Raw genomic sequence first — 17,471 nt, forward strand, 5'->3', positions numbered from 1 at the left:
GATCACAAACACATGACCTCCTCTGGCAGCGTTGTGACAGGAACAGTTGGTGCATGACTGTGACATTGTGTTGTGTTCATTATTTGTCAAGTTTAACATATAAGAAATCTCTATTATCCCCACTAGAGACCTCGTTATAGACCCCACACACACAAACCTTTACAAAATGTGGATAATCTCACATCTATATGAGGTTCAAATGTCTTTTTTTTAAAAGACTGCAGGTTTCCAAACATACCCTAAAACTTGTAATCCAACTTCTTTAAAAACCTCAGATGGCTGCTGCAAGGTGGGAGGAATATTCATGGTTCTCAAGAAGATAACAGAAGAGGAGAGAATGACTGAGAGAGCCAGGCCTCTCTCTCTCTGTGTGTGGGAGGGGAAGGGGGCTCTTGGAGAGAGGAAAATCAAAACCCACCCGAAGCTCTTCATACGTCACTGTTCGCATCACAGATGTTCCCACAGACACTCAGTGTGGGTTGTGGGCCGAGGCGTGTGGAGAGCCAGTATGGCTTCAATTGGCTTGTTTTTTTGGACTGCGCATTATAATATGTAGGCCTGCTGCTGCTGCTGCTGCTGCTGCGTGCGTAAACGGAGAGTCGAACACTGCAGTGGTATTTAAAAGTGTTTCTTTGAGTAGGAGATTCAAATAGCTTCACTGTACTGAGAGAGTTTTGATGGAAAATGAAACACTTTGCTCTTCAGTTCGGATTCTGTTATTGATTCTTATCGTCGAATTTTGAAACTGTCAAATGGGGTTAAAAACAGGCACTGAAACAAATGTACATCCCCTGAAAATACAGGTTTCTTGATAAATAAAAAAAGGTAACAGGAAAGGAGAAGTCGTGTGGGCGTGTCTTGTTTCCACGACTATTGGCAGAAAAAGAGAATAAGGGGAGTTGTTATTGATGGAAATTAGACTATTTAAATACGTCTCACATGAAAAGTGGGTAAAACCTTCCTCTCCAAAACAAGCTTGTGGTGAGAGTGCGCTCAGGAAACCACAGCCTTCGCTCCCAGGCTCGTTTGAAGTGGTTTTTGTAAGCACCGAGAGAAAGAAGCGTCTTTTTTTTTGTTTCAGTCCAGACTGTCGGCTGTCTTGTTTACGTGTACGTCACAGGGCTGCTTTTAACAGGACAGAAATCCCCCTTCAGTCTTCCTGAGACTAACTTCTCTCTTGGCGAAGGGTCACAAAAAGTCTCTTTTTAAAATAAAGGTTACAGTTTTGGACCTGAAGCGGTTCTTCACGCCGATGCCACAGAGGAACCAGAGGAACCTTTTTCAGCTCTGCAAGGAACATTTGACCCATTGATTGGTTGGTTGCAGCAAAAGGTCAACTTCAAGAACCTGTAATCAGCATTTCAGAGAACATTTAAAAGAGAAAATAAGACCAAAAATGTTGCAGTTGTGATTTAAAGAACTTTTTTTTGGCCTTCAGCTCTCCAAAGAAGTTTCAGGATCATCGGTGGACCTGAGGCGTGAACCAGGGCGTTTCTACAAACGAAACACTGACTCTAGACCGGGCCTTTCGCTTTTTCATGGCCTTCTTCAGGCTAGGAAGCACAGAGTGAGGCGAAGGGGTCACAATGCAGTAACTTACACCCATAGATGCCACTAAATCTTACGCACTGGTCCTTTAAAGTAGTTTCGCCAATGTTGCATTTCAAATGCAGTTTTTGTAACCACTTATCCTCATCAGGGTCGTTGGGGGTGGCGCCAATCCAAGCTGGCATCAGGCGAGAGGTGGGGTACGCCACGGATGAGCCATCTGTTCTTCACAGAGCTAAAATTAAAGATTTTAGTCCAATAAACTCTGGGATAATTCTGTTTAGACTAAACTCTGGGGTGAACTTGAATGTTAGTCATCTTAGTGAGTATTTAGTCTGCTCTCCATCAGCTCCCCCACTCTCATATTGTCATTGTAATCACTGTTTTGTGCATCTGGGCCTCATAAAACGTTCACTGACCTGTGGCTAACGGCCTAATGACTCACTCACGACTACTTAACGCGGGACTTTCCCCCGTTTTCCCTCCTCTACATCCACATCCACACCTCTTTGAGCCCCTCGGTGCCGCACATATTTGCCCTCTGATGTGTCCCGGCAGAATGTTGTCCTTGGCATGCGCATAGCTCCATCTCATCCACACACACACACACACACACACACACACACACACACACACAGATGCTCCTGCGCGCTCCTCCGGGACGCCCACGCTCACCCACCACGCTCTGCCAAAGCGGCGTGGCATCTTCTGAAGACGCCCCCGACATTCCTGACGCCACTGTCACTTCCCCTCTCTCCGCGCGTGTGTTTGCCAAACCTTCAGTTGCACTGACACCTCAAATATGCGTTTTACGCGTGAGTGGCACCGACACGTTGGTTGCTCCGGATCGGATGTGGAGTCTTTCTGTAATAATAACTCTTTAAATGTGGATCTACTTCCTTGTTTGCAAACTCTGTTTGTTTGACTGCTTCGTCTGAAAAGTTGCACAATAACAAAAGGAAATTCCGCCACCCTCATCAAACCTCGCAGGTTTTCATCGATATAATAGAAGGGAGGGATTTAGATGAAACCAGTTTTCGTTACCTGGGCGGGGGTTCCCAGAAATCCTCCCATGTGACGAAGTAGTCACCAACATGCCCTTATATGGACAAGCCCCGTGCGTAATTAGGAAAAGGACCCACGTACGCAGAGTTACGCTGTGCGTAAAAGTTAAAAAAAAGTGGTTGTGTAAAGGGAACCATGGTTACTGTATGCATGGAAATAAACCACTTGTTTTTCCCTATTTATGTGTGTGTGTGTGTGTGATTTATATGAATTGAAAAACACAAACACAAGTCCTCCGTTTCATTTTAAGACACTTTACTTAAATACACATCACAAATAATAATAAAAAAAGAGGAGACAGTGTAAACATTGTGGACATCATCAGTTTGTCTGGATCAACCGGACAAACCAAAACAACAACAAAAAATAATTTACACATTGAATAAATGCAGCATTGCATGACAATATCATCCAAATAAAAAGTACAAAGACAAACAATGATCATTCCCATTTTTCTACCATTAGTAAACCCGACTTCAGGGCCTCAGTGGCCGCTCAGTGTCTCTGCTCAGTCTGGATGCTGCCCCGGTGTTTCATTTGAATGGTCTTTTGAGCGATGTCCAGCATCCAGCAAGTACCATTTCAATCAGTCTTTAAGTGTGTTTCTGTCAACGCTGACAACACATCAGCCGGTATCCCAGTGCTGCGCATGCAGAACATGACTCCAGTGTTATTACTTTTCAGTCAGTTTCAGTCTGTGTGTGTGTGTGTTGTCTTTAAAATGCTTCCATCTTGCTTGTGAGCATCAGCTGACAGCCGCTGCTCACGTGTGTCAGGACTTTCTGTTTGAGCTGAGCGACTTGATCCCGGAGCACCGACGCCGTGTTGGACAGCCCCTGGTTGTCGCTCTTCAACCCCTTCACCTTCTCCTCCAGCCGGGCGATGCGCTCCAGTTTGCGCCTCCGGCACTTGGTGGCAGCTAGCCGGTTCCTCAGCCTCTTGCGCTCCGCCTTGATCCTCTCCTGGGTCTCCAAGTCGATCGGGGACATTGGAGGCGAGCCGTCGCTGCTCAGGAGGTCGGGTACGGTCTGAGGCTCCTCTTTCAGGGCTACGAGTCGCTGCGGATGGAGCCCGGAGCCGGGGAGAGAGTGCTGGAACGCGTGCGCGCCGTGCGTCGAGGTCTGCGGGTGGCTCTGCTGGTGAGGCGGCAGGTAGCTGATGGTGGCTGTGGGGTAGCTGGATGCGGAAGAGAGGCTTGTGTTCGGGCAGTAGGCGTTCAGTGTTGTGTAGATGGGAGGCTCGGGCTGCAGAGCGGAGCCGAAGACACTAGAGGCCGCCGCCGAACACGTCGTAACTCCACCGGCTCCGATGGACACATTAGGGGGGGGCATCTGGTTCATCTTGTGCAGCTCGTCCAGGGCTTTCACAAACCCCTCAGCGAAGCCCTCCTGCTCATCGGTGATCCCCCGGTTGTAGAAGTACTGACCCGGGGTGGGAGTGGTGATCACACCGTTACTGTTTTGGATGATGAGCCTCTCCAGCTCCGGGGAGGCGAGCTTCAGGGACCCCACGTCTTGATGCCCCCCTTGGTAAAGCTCTGTCTCGGCTCTCAGCTGCGATTTCAGGTTGCGATATGGCTCTGTCAAGTTCAAATTCATATTCTGCTTTAGCAGTTTGTAGTCGTGCATTGCTGCATCAGAGTGGCCGTAAGGTGACAGAAAAGAGTCGTCATGATAGAAAGGCTGTTCCATCTTTGTAGACATAAAGTCGTAGGACGGGGTGGTAAAAAAAAAACAAAGTTAAGAGCTTACCAGCTGCTTATAGAGACACAACAACAAAGTCAGTGTCAGCACAGAGCATGCACTCTTCTTCTGTCTCAACAGTGTCCTAATAAAGAAAAAATCAAAGTGAAAGTCCAGAATCCAACAACAGAAAAACTCTTTCCAGCGTCTCAATCCTGTGAAACTTAGAACCAACTCCTCTCGGTCAGCTGTTGCTCTTCTCTCTCTCTGCGCGTGTTGAAGGTGTGTTCGCTGTCTCGATGTGCGTCTTTATATATAACCAGAGACACACGGGCCGTGCGGCGCGCTGATTGGCCGGGCGGCTCCCTTCTCCACGCCCGGTGAGAGCGACGTCATGTGACGCTAATGCCGGGAAGAGGCGACTGTAAACAAGCCCTGTAGGCAAGACAGCTCGCCGAGGAGGGAGCACCGGAGCACCGGCGAAAGACGCACAAGAGCCCGCTGTCATTTACACACACCCAGAGGCTGGATACGTGTTTTTATTATTATTTTTATTATAAATAAAGAGGTTATATTACTCTGTTAGAGCTTTTCATTCATTCATTTATGTTTTTAAATCATTATTAATTATTCAAACAAACCTCATGTTAAATATAAAACCCATTGGATTTATTACAGCCGGTGTATATTTAATAAAACAACATTTTACCGAGCTGTTTATTATGATACATCCTGTAGAGGAAGTCCTCAGGCCTTATATGGGCACGATGACGTGCCAGTTCCTCTTCAGGAGAACCGGGAAGCCACGCCCACCCCGGGCCTCATTCCAGAAGCAGCTCCTCCACCTCCTCCCTCCTCCACCTCCTCCTCCACCCTCCATCCATCCAGGAGCTGGTTTAGTTAGGGACTTTCTGTCTCAGCAGGGAGGTGAAGTGAGCATCCATCTGTTTCCACTGAGAATATGCAACTTATTTTTGTTGATGTATCGTTATTCAAATCTGGTTTAGATGCCCCCCAAAACACACACACACACACACACACACACACACACATACACACGCACACACAACTTCCTGTTTTGAGTATCCTGACAAGTTGGGCATGACGCCTGAAGTCTGCTTTGATCACAAATGAGGAACTAGATGAATAAACTCGAGCCAAACCCCCGACGTTCATCTTCAGTTGTTTATCCTTTTGATGTCTAACGTTAGCCGTGTGCTTTTCTTTTTTCCTCCTCCACAGGTAGACGACTTGTGGTGCAGAGAAAGAGAGAGAGAGAGAGAGGAAATGTGATTCCTCAATAGTGCACCTGTTTCAGCCGTGGAGAAGGGCACCTTTGTCTCCTGTTTGTAATTCTTCCAACGCCTACACACACACACACACACACACACACACACAAACACAAAAATGCCTCGGCCGATGTATCCCTGCGCACAAAACAAGTCAGGTGGGATGCTTCTGCTTTTTCTTTTTTCTTTTTTTTTTGTGTCGACAGGCTGTAGATCCTCTGGCTGCACTCGAGGGATGAAAGTTTATACCGGGAAAACACATCAATAACGAGTGTTTTGTTTACAGATGGAGACAGAAGGCCTCTCCGCTGCTCCTGACTCCACCACACAGGACCAAACATCTGCTCCACAGTCCCGCTGGAGCTCGTGTCTGATGGGTTTTTAGTGTATTGTTTCGATGTGTTGTGCTCGCTTTAATAAAGTGTATTATCATTATGACAAAATATAGAAAGTCCACATCATAGACTGTCTAAACCAGAGTGTGGTGGCTCATCTTGGCAGTCCTGCCTCTGCCACAAGATGTGGATCATCGGTTTACCTAGGCTGAATGACACCTGGATGCTCAAACAAACCATCTGTAACCTGTCAATCAAAGCGTCCACGCTCTTAATCCTGCATAACTTTAAGCCTTAATATAATGTGAACAGGTGAGTTGTATATAAATTCACCCTCAGTACAGTTGTCATGAACGGGGAAATTAGCTACAGAGACCAAAACTGTTTTTTGTACCAGGCTGTAAACATGTTTATTTCTGCTGTGAAGTTGGACATTTGAACATGGGGACTTATGGAGACTGGCTCACTTCTGGAGTTTGCCACTTGGTCCAGATTTGTGGTTCCTGAACTCCCCCACAGCTTTGTAAGATGAGTTCAAGGACCCTTTCAACAACACTGCCATGTACCAAATATGTTTTTACGAATGAATTATGTTTAGTTAGCACCATTAGTTGAACAAATATGGATATTAAACTGTCATAGTGGCAGAAACCGATTACTTTTAGTCAACCTTTTCAGTATATTTGGCCTTTTTATTCATTCAAACATCAAAAGTGTGTTTTATTTTGAAATTCGATTCTCCCTTTCTTACCTCTGGTTTGGGAACAACCAACCAAGGCCTCCAGCAAACTGCCAAGTTAAACAAGAACATTTAAACATTTCAAAACACCTCTAATATTATTTAACCTCGTCCACAGAATATCAGTAAAACCTGACGAGGCTGAATCGAGCAGGTTTCCCCGTTGGCAGCGAACAGTTACGACTTACCCTGTAACAACATGTACATGCAAAGATATTTGCTCCACCAGACCCTGTTATCATGTTCAGGCCTAAAGGGAGTCTGTTAGGACACAACTGTTTACCATCTTTTTTAGGGTCTCCATGGCTGATCATAATGACCTCATCTCAGGTAATTGTCTGGCATTCGGAGTGACTATTTTAATACTATGCCTTTTTGTCAGTATCCATGGGAATATGAATAAACAGAGGAAAACAACAGTTCCTGGCAGTGTTATGCCTCCACTTTGCCACCTCCCTTATAAATTCTATTCTCTGTGCAGCTGCCTGTTTTCTGCTGCTGCTGCTGCTGCTGCTGCTCGGGGTTTTAACTTTTATTCAGCGTCGCGGTCGAGGTTGACCACAATCCCAGTGACATTTTGGCAAAGCACAACAGTATAGGGTCCAGAGTGGTGAGTGTTTACGGGAACACACTCGTGAGGTGGCGACCTGCCAACCTGCCAAATGTTAGAAAAAAAACACGTTACTCAACCAGTGTGGAGAGAGACATGTGTGAACGCTGACACAGATGTATGATGTGTTTTAGATTATTGGGGATTATTCACCATTGTCAGTTATTAACAGTGGACTCTCGGAAAAAAATGGTTCTTGATAAGTGTTCTGGAGCACTTTGAGTTCTCTGGAGAACCCATACTTTGCCATTTAAGGTTCTTTGGGGAACCAAAAGGTTCTTTAAGTCATGTTCTTTGGAATACTGATTACCAAGTTCACCATTCTCTGAACCGAAAATGGTTCCCCTGAAGAACCACTTTATGTTCTAACTCAAATCGTTTACTTTATCTTTACTTTGAGTTCTCTGGAGAACCTTTTTTTTTTTTGCTGTTGACGGTTCTTTGGGGAACTGAATTTCAAAAAAGCGCTTTGGGTGGAAGAAGAAGAACCATTTCAAATCTTGATTTTTACTTTATCTTTACTTTGAGCTCTCTGGAGAACCTTTTTTCTGCTGTTTAAGGTTCTTTGGGCAACTGAATGCCAAAAAAATAGTTCTTTAAGTCACAATTGCAACACTTTTGGTGCTTTAAGGAACCTTTTTATGTTTAATAATCTTTTAAGGGACCAAAAAATTTTCCTCTCTGGCATCACCATATAATTATTAATTATTATTTCCACGAAGAACCACTTCAGGTTCTATCTCTAATCTTTCCAAGGGTTTGGGTGGATTCAGATTTAAACAATGACATGTGGTGATTAGTCGAACACTTATCAAGTTTTCACGAAACAACAAAAAATAAATGTGACCCGACAGCTTAGTCACATCTTGATTAGTCACATCTCTGTTTAGTCTGTTTAGATTTAGAGTTGTTCTGTGTACAACCTCTCTGAGTTCTGCTTTTCTATCACCAAAAAACTGCTGCAGGATTTTTCTGTGTTGATGTATTTCTTTTTTATGCATATTTTTTGGGCAATCTTTCAAAGAGTTTCAGGGCAGTACAAGCCGGTTGGCAACAGACTCGGTTTTTAACAGTCGGGATCACATGGATGAGTGCCAAAACCAACCGAGTGTTACCTGCTCTTGTTCCTGGGTGAGTTTGGGAAAGGCAAGGCCTGAGGGTGGAAGGAAGCTGTTTACCGTAAGATTAAGCAAAGTGTGTGTGTGTGTGTGTGTGTGTGTGTGTGTGTGTGTGTGGATACGCACGTATATCACTCAGGGTGGAGTATTCATGAGTGAGGAATCTTTTTTTTTTTTTAAACCACAATGTGAACATCTGCATGAAGGGAAGAGATAAGAAACATATTTTTAAAAATTATCTCAGATGCTGAAAAAAAAACATGTTTAGTTGTCATTAGAGGGACCTTTATTTGACCTCGGCAATAAATAATATCAGTAGGAAACCGTGTGAAAGAGATTAAAGGAGCATTACACAGAAATTAGATATTTTTTTGTGACTTAGTCGCCCCAGTTTCAGATACCGAATGCAAGATGACATCTGGTCCAGATGTAATCCCACTGTGGTAAATATGGACAGCTGTACTCGAGTATTTGTTCTGATTACATTACTCATGATCAAAAACTAGTGAGTCATCAACTTTGCTAACAGCCAAACATCAACTCTAGCTTCCCCCGTCAACGTCCTCTTCAGTGTTTTCTCCTCTGATATTATGTCCATAGAGGCTGCTGAGCCCGGCTCCTGTTCTGGCACAACATCAGTTCTGCTCCCCATCAGCATTCCCTGTAAACCTCTTCCTGCCGATGATCCTGATTACAAGTCAGTGTGACATCAACATGATTTAAAATCTGTTATATTGCCCAGTTGCGCAGCTCCTGTTCTGGCACAACATTGGCTTTACTCCCTGACAGCATTGTCAGCCTGTAAACCTCCTCTTCTGTCCATCGTTCTCCATAAAATATGATCCAGCTTGACCAAAATCAGTGAAATTGTTGGTGGCTTGTAACTTAGTGCCGTAAAGCGTTACGTACTTTATACATACATAGTGCAGAAACTGTCGTTAAAGCGTTACGTACTTTATACATACATAGTGCAGAAACTGTCGTACGGGTACAAAAAATGATTAAAAATTTGCTATTTTATAGTAGAAAATGTTGCTTTAAGTTGTGCATTTTTAAAATAAAATGCATCTTTTCCCTCCTTAGTTCCACAATATGGACATATGGACAATTCCTACACGCAGGGAAATCCCCTTAATTTCTTCACCCTATAGATTGTCTATTTTAACAAAGCAGGCCTTCACAATAAGATGCTTATGTTGGGGATTGAGCTCTCCTCACCTCCTCCTCTCAAACCGTCCCATTGTGCCTCGCCACCTCTGCACAACTCTCCTTTTGTCAGCAGCCTCTTCGCCGTCTTCGTCTCTGTGACTCACAGCAGCTCGGGCGGCCGCGGGGCCAATCAGGGGTCATCGCCCCGAGCTCGACTCCTCACTTCAGAGTTTTTGCCCTGACCTTCACAACTCCTCCAAAACACCCACTCAGCAGAAAAGAGTCGCAGGGTTACAGCGCAAGTGAAAGAGAAAGACGCGCTCAGTCACATGAGGTTTGTTTGTAAAGTTGCCCTCTTGACAGAGCGGTTGAGTCCTTCGTTGGGACATAATGGGGCTTCTCATCCAAAGCGTCGCTGTTCTCCTTTGTGACTGCGGTCACTTTATTGCCAGGTCTATTAATAGAGGGATCCATCATTGTTTACATCAGCATCATCATCCTCGTCAACATCACATGATGGCCTGATGGTGTTTTCCATCTCACTCTATTATCCCTAATCGGCCGGCACTCGAACGCAGCTCGGTTCTCGTTTCACCTTTATGTGCCTCTGATGTGAAGGCCGAAGTTCGTGAGCTTTGCCATCGAATGTCGCATGACAGCATCGATATAAAAGCGTCCTTGAGGTCCCATAATCTGCCCTGATATCGTGTCGTGCTCCACTGGGACTTGTTTTTAAAGAACTAATAGAATAATTATAGAAGTAATCATGTTTAATGGGATTTTTGATTACTTTGATTATAAGTAGTCTAATTGGGTTTATTTTTAACAACACAAGGCTCTGTGTCTGCGTCAGGCTGTCGGTCAGTCGGGCCACTGATTTGGTAAAGCATTGATCGGCATGAAATTTACAGATATTCATGGTCTCCATGAAATACAAAAAAAAAAGTGAGTTAAATGTAAATAGAAACAAAACAAACCCCATATTTAATTGAAAATAGAATTTTTATTGTTTTTGCAAACATTTTGAGTTTGTTTGCAGCAACAGTGGCAACAAAAGTCTGGAAAAGTTGTGAATTGCTGAAAGAAAACATCTCAGAGTTGATGAGGTTAACTGGCAACAGGTTTGTAACATGATTGGGTATAAAAGAGTCTTTGTGAAGGTGAAACAGAGAATCAGAAGAAATATCTCTGTACACGAGGGACAAGTCCGAAAATCCAACATTGGTTTGTCGTGATCTTTTTCTTCTGTCATGGACTGAGGGACACTTCCAAAAACATCGTCTGTGAACACAGTTCATCGCTACCTCAACAAATGACAGCTCAAACATGAAATTTCGAGCCACCCAGTCAGAAATTTTAACAGCAACGTCCCCTGAAGTTGGACTCTACTATCTGTAGAAACGTTGCTACAGTGGCTATAGAACCAAGCAGCGACCTCTGTGGCTGTGAAGCCAATGTAAAGTCCTCTAACGTCCACTTGAGGCTGGCTCCAGAAGTGAGTCAGTCTCCATAAGTCCCCATGTTAGACAGCAGAAATAAACATGTTTACAGCCTGGTACAAAAAACAGTTTTGGTCTCTGTAGCTAATTTCCCCGTTCATGACAACTGTACTGAGGGTGAATTTATATACAACTCACCTGTTCACATTATATTAGTGGCTTGTTTGAGCAACCAGGTGTCATTTAGCCATCCACGTCTTTGCATGCCAACATGAAGGCAGCCACATCCACATATGCCATCCATTCTTTATACTGTCAGCTCCTGGGTGACGCCACTCCCAGCTCTGATTTCTAAGGTTAAATGAACTAAAATAACCCCAAAAAATCGTGGTGCCTGCTTTTATTTTATTCAGTTAAAAAATCAAAGCCCTCCTCAGCTTTATTAACATTTTCTTTGGTACTCAATTTTCTAATGTGACAAACTGTTGGACTGATATTAGTCACGTCAGGCTTAACAGGCAGACGTACATCATCAGTCATAGTGATGGACACATGTAAGAAACGCTGCCAAAACAAATAATAAAAAAAGAAGCTCTCGCTGTTCTTACATGAAGAGATAGTTGGAGGGAAAAATACCGCGCCTACGCCCATGCCTGCGGCACTGTACGGAGGACTTGCACAACACAGATGAGCAGCAGTGGAAAATCTGTACATCTATCACTGGAAGAGAGTTTATGTTACATGTCAGTGTTTAAATCCGTTTGAATCCACGCTGCTTTTCACTTTTTCTTTGATCATGTCAGAGTCAAAAAAAGGACAAGTGACCTCTGTGTGCTCACTTCCTTTATGACAAAACCAAAGTGGGGGGGAGTGAAGAAGCCTGCCGGGCGAGCACATGGTCTCAAAGATCTCTTTTACAACACCCCCGTGCCCATCCTGTTCGCTGAACCTCAAACTGCCCTTCAGGAGCTGCCGTGACTCAGGTAGCTGACCGGGGCGGGGTTGCAGCATCGCTCGCAGGTGGTGGGCTACGTTCTGCAGAGAGCGAGAGAAAAACTGTTAGTCAGTTAGCAGCGCCAGAGGTCAACGTGTTCGAGCTCTGTCGTCTTGCCTCTCTTTGTTTATTAGTCTGCAGCGCAGGAACTCGCAATCATCGTAATGAATGCAGAATGTGCTCCCAATTCAGGGTTATAAGATAAAAGGCGGGCAGCCTGTAGCACAAGAGGACATTTAGCGTAATAGGGTGGAGGTGAGGGGGGTGTCGTGAGAGAACATTGCCTTCTTTCCTCTGAGTGTTTGTCTCAGGGGAGGACGGCGAAGAGAGGCAGAGATAGCTGACAGGATTGAAGTGGCAAAAATAAATAAGAAGGCCTCTTCTTCCTCCTCCAACCAAAGTCTGCACACATCTGATCCCACATTTTTGATCCCTGCCAAGATTTCCTTTCGAGTCTCAGTTCTGGTTTTGGCTCAGCACAAACAGCCACAGCTGCTCCTTCTTTTTTTTTGGTTTCTTTATCTGCCACATGGTTAAAGCATTGCTTTGGCTTCTATTAAAACAAAATGCCATGTCAGCCTCAGAGGAGCTCATGATCAGGGTTTTTTTTTTTTACATTTTTTATACAGTCATCAATCTTTAAGCCAAGCATTTATTTCTCTCTTTGGCAAATTTGGCAAACCTGAAAGCAGCTGCTTTATCGTTTCTGCTCTCGCTGCTTGATAAGCAATAAAATCTTTATCACAAATCTGTGTGTGTGCACACATGCTCGCTCGCGTGTGCTCTGCAAAAACTCCCCTTTCTTCTTTTTTGGCCTGTCAGCAGTTTGTTTCTTGTCTGTGTTGAGTCTCATCCTCAGAGTCTGGTCCACTTCCTGGTTTCCCCCCTTCTAGTCAGAGTCCAAATAAACAACAGCGGAAAAAGTCTGCCGTGTTAGACATCAGGTCGTCATACCGTTAAAAAGCCAGACTAGGGAATCCCTGCAGGAGGGAGGGAGGGAGGGTATGAATTATGGGAAGGTCATGACCTTGATAGAAATGACGTCACCGGTTGGCAAATACGACGAGGTGCAGAGTTCAAGACGATGACAAATGACTGAGTAAGGTTCAAGTCACACACACACACACACACACACACACCCTGTAATCTCAATCAGTAATATAAACAAACAGCAACACAATCAGACGTATAACACACACACACGTGTGTGTGCTTTCACTCCGCTACAAATCCGCCGTGTTTTTCTCAGCTTGGGGATAGTTCAGAGGAAAGATGCAGCACCAGCAGTTTCTCTGGGTGCAAACACACAACTCACATGCAAGTTTTTCTGTCAACATAAAAGACCACAGATTCTCTGACTTTGTCTGCGTCGGCAACTCCTGTTAAGCCTCAGGGAGCGTTCGCGTGATCCTGTAAACTGAGCACCAATTCCCCGACGCACCGGGACCCGGCACGTCTTTAAACAAGCCCGGACACGGACGCCCTGGAGTGAATCAGTGATCCAACTCCCCCACAAACACCCACATATTTCATCCACTCACACACACAAACCCAGACACTGCGCTCCACTCTCGCTCACAGTCACACTCTTACTCACATATGTAAATGCACTTCTTCTTCTCGACGGTGCAACCGAACAAACACAAACACAAACACACAACACCACATCGTGCCTCAGCTCAGCCTGCTATCAGACGTGTTTTTCGTATCACACCTCAGCTGACAATTACTGTTTGCGTGTTTGTGTGCGGTCATCTCGTGCAGAATAGATGCCGAGGTTACTATTAGGAGAAGTCTGCAGGTTGTGTTGGGTGGAGGCGAGCGAGAGGCGACCACAGGCAGCACAATTAGCAGTTTGTGGTCTGTTGTGTGGCGCGCTAATTACCTCACGTTTAATGTAGTTTACCTTAAGTGGTGTGTTCAGGAAGCTCTGCTCCAAATATAGACTCTCTAAGGGCAATTTAAGAGTCTTGTTTGGTCACAAATGATTGGGTTAATTGTTCGCACGGCAGAGTTGTTTACTACTGTTTCAAACAGAGAAGGTTTTGGATGTTCTGAGGCGGTCACGACTTTCAGAAAACATTTAAAAACTTGCACGATGAGAAGGAATAAACGTTTTTGCTGCAACATTGTGTAGAAGTTTTTGCAATTTAGCATCACTCGAGCTTCCTCTGTCAACGTCCTCTTCAGTCTTTTCACTTCTGTCATTATGTCCATAGAGGCTGCTGAGCCCGGTTACATTGTCCAGCTCCTGTTCTGGCACGACATCAGTTCTGCTCCTTGTCAGCATTCCCTGTAAAGCTCTTCTTGCCGATGGTCCAAAACTCCTGATTACAAGTCAGTGTGACATCAACATGATTCAAAATCTGTTAGTTTATGTTTAAAAATATGATAATGTTATATAAATATTAGAGGCTGTCATATGCTGCTGTAATCTGAAGGTGCTGGAAAAGAACCCGGTTGCATTGCCCGCTTGCCTAGCTCGTGTTCTGGCATGACACTGGCTCCACTCCCTGCCACATTTGGCCCAGGCCTAAAAACTTCCTCCTCTTCTTCCTTGTAGTCCAAAACGCCTCTGGTACAAACACTTGCTTTGAGCTCACAGTCCGGGCAGCCCGGCTGACAAACTGAGCTAACAGCAGCTACAGTTTACTTCACTGTCCATCAGGAAACTCTGTAAATCACAGATTTACTCTTGTCTGGCGGCTTCTTGCTCGCTCCCCCTCTCATTTTCTCTTCTTAGCTTCCTCCGTCAATGTTCTCTTCAGTCTTTTCTCCTCTGTCATTATGTCCATAGAGGCCAGGTTACAATGCCTACTTGCCCAGCTCCTGTTCTGGCACGACACCGGCTCTCCTCCCTGTTAGTACTCGCCCACCTGAAAACCTCTTCTTCTTCTTCCCGGTGGTCCAAAACTCCTGTGGTACAAACACTTGCTCTGAGCTCACAGAGCATCCCGGCTAACAAACTGAGCTAACAGCAGCTACAGTTTACTTCACTGTCCATCAGGAAACTCTGTAAATCACAGAGAGTTGAGGCGGAGCAGCTGGAGGACACCAGAGGGAAAACCAGAAAACATTTCCTCCATAAATTCACCAGAATCAGTGAAATAGTTGGTGCTGTGTGCTTTAAGCTAAACTAACTTCATATTTAACGTGCAGTCGTCAAAGTGGCGTCAGTCGGTTTCACCTTTCACCAGAGTGACACAGGGTGGTTGGATTTTTTAAGTGACCCAGCTTGAAAACAGTAAAAAAAAAACCTCATGTAGCATCATCAAAAGCATTTCGAATAGTTTTCCCTGAAGTGGAGAACAAACAACATCTCACCCCTTCATATCTCACTCTGAAAGTTTAGACTTAGTCATCTTCACAGTGCCTGTCAAACAGTTCGCTGCTTTGCCATTACTCATCACAGTGTCAGTCTGGGCAAAGTCAGAGGTGTCCTCGTTTATTATCACATCTACCTCCCGTAATAAAGGCCAGTTTGTTTCGCTGCATCTTTGCAGAGCTGCGTGCGTTTCATCCTCTGTTCTCCGGAAACAATCTCAAGGAACATATAGTTCAGATGTTGCCCCTCGAACTATTCAGGATTTTATTTTCCACTTGAGTTTCCTGTCGTGGCTGCAGCTCGTGTTTTTGAAGCGCAGCTCTCGGTAAATGGGGGCTCTCTCTCGCTCTCTCTCTCTCTCTCATCGCTTCGATGTTTCACTGTAAAGCTGCCGAGGACAGAAATAGCTTAAACAATGCCTGGCGGCTAGAGGCTCGCATCCATAATGACCCCAGCCTTGTGATTGAAGAGGCCCCCTCTCTCTAAAAGAGCAGAGCAGGTGGAAGTGTAGGTGGTCTTCCCCCCAGAGCGCTCTCCTCACACTGCACACAACACACTGTCGATGTGTGTGTGTGTGCTCTGCTGGAGATGTTTTCAGTGTTGCACAATTTCACTGCTTCATTTCAAACCCTTTAGCTGCAAGTGACAAAAATGCTTTTACAAAAGGGGGGAGAACCTCCTCTCTGAGCTCTGAGCTGTGTTCTTGTATTCTCGCATCAACACAGCAGCTGTAGGGAGCTGTCAACTTTCTCTTCTGTTGTGAGTAATAACGAGAGTTGTACTCTCATCCCATTGACGTTCTGAGACGGCGATGTGGTGGAAGTGACTGTTAGAGAGCTCCGTTTGCCTCCATTTGAAACGCCATAACGCCCCGTGGCACTAAAGAGGAAAACGGGTTTCTGCAGCAGATGTAAGAAGGAGCTCGGCTTCGTCTTTAACCCACCACAAACACTTGATAACTGACTTCTCAAGCTCGAGCTCTTTGTAATTACTCACACAGAGCGTGTCTGACTTTTAATTGATGTTATCTGGCTTGGGAAATTCTTCCAAAAACCATACCAGCATTCAAAATTTGTGACTCACAAACACTCTTTGACATCTGATCCTGAATATATTGGCGTGTGTACGGCGGCTCAGAATTCAAAACGGGAAAGTAATTTTGGCGCCCGAGTCGGTTTTTTTCGGTTTCTTTCTTCTGCTCGCTGACAGATGAGCGCAGATGTTGCGTGTAGATGATTGCATGCAGGTGGATCGGCGGACAGATGTTCGTCTTTGCTGAGTCGGTCACACACAGTGGTGGTCTCTAGCATCTGTTTCAACACGTACACTGTTTACTAAAGAAATATTAAAAGTTGTTAATCGACCGGTCACAGCAGATGGCCGTCCACCGCGGGGCCCAAACGAAAGTCTTTTCCTCGCCACCGTCGCCAAGTGCTTGCTCATCGTGGGAATTGTTGAGTCTCTTCCAATAAAGAGTACAGTCTACACCTGCATCTCTGTGCAGTTCAGACGGTATTAAAGCTACGCTGTGTAGAAGTTTTGTGATTTAGCACCCCCAGCTTCAGAGTGTAATCCCACTGTGGTGATTACTTATGATCAGCAACTTTGCAACAGCCAAACATCAGCAAGGTCAACAACAGCCGACACAGCAGCCAGCTAATATCACTGACTAGTCCAACAGCAGTCAGCCCAGCTCGGCGTCTGTCTTTCAGCCTTTTATTTCACCAAGCTCTCACCAACCACTAAAAGTCAGTCCCAGATTTACTCTTGTCCGGCGGCTTCTTGCTCACTCATGCTCTCATTTTCTCTTCCTAGCGTCCCCCGTCAACGTCCTCAGTGTTCTCTCCATTTCTGTCTTTATGTCCATAGAGGCTGCTGAGCCCAGTTACATAACCTGCATGCCCAGCTCCTGTTCTGGCACGACACTGGCTCCATTCCCTGCCAGCATTTGCCCATGCCCAGGCCTAAAAATGTCCTCCTCTTCTTCCCTGTAGTCCAAAACGCCTGTGGTACAAACACTAACACTCCCCCGGTGCTCTGACACTGGCTCCAGCTCCTGTTCTGGCACGACATCAGTCCTCCTCGTCAGCATTCCCTGTAAAAATCTTCTTGCCGATGGCCAAAAACTCCTGATTACAAGTCAGTGTGACATCAACATGATTCAAAATCTGTTATATT

The 17,471-nt window shown here is 45.2% G+C and overlaps 1 protein-coding gene across 1 annotated transcript; it reads right to left on the reverse strand.

The window, feature by feature from the left end:
* Positions 1–2,851: 2,851 nt before the first annotated feature.
* On the reverse strand, positions 2,852–4,595 carry junbb (JunB proto-oncogene, AP-1 transcription factor subunit b). Its single transcript, XM_010747390.3, has one exon. The coding sequence runs from the start codon at positions 4,314–4,316 to the stop codon at positions 3,330–3,332; it is 987 nt and encodes a 328-aa protein (XP_010745692.1). The 5' UTR covers positions 4,317–4,595; the 3' UTR covers positions 2,852–3,329.
* Between the last annotated feature and the right edge of the window lie 12,876 nt (positions 4,596–17,471).

The sequence above is a fragment of the Larimichthys crocea genome, chromosome XII, assembly GCF_000972845.2.
Source record: "Larimichthys crocea isolate SSNF chromosome XII, L_crocea_2.0, whole genome shotgun sequence".
Lineage (NCBI taxonomy): Eukaryota > Metazoa > Chordata > Actinopteri > Sciaenidae > Larimichthys > Larimichthys crocea.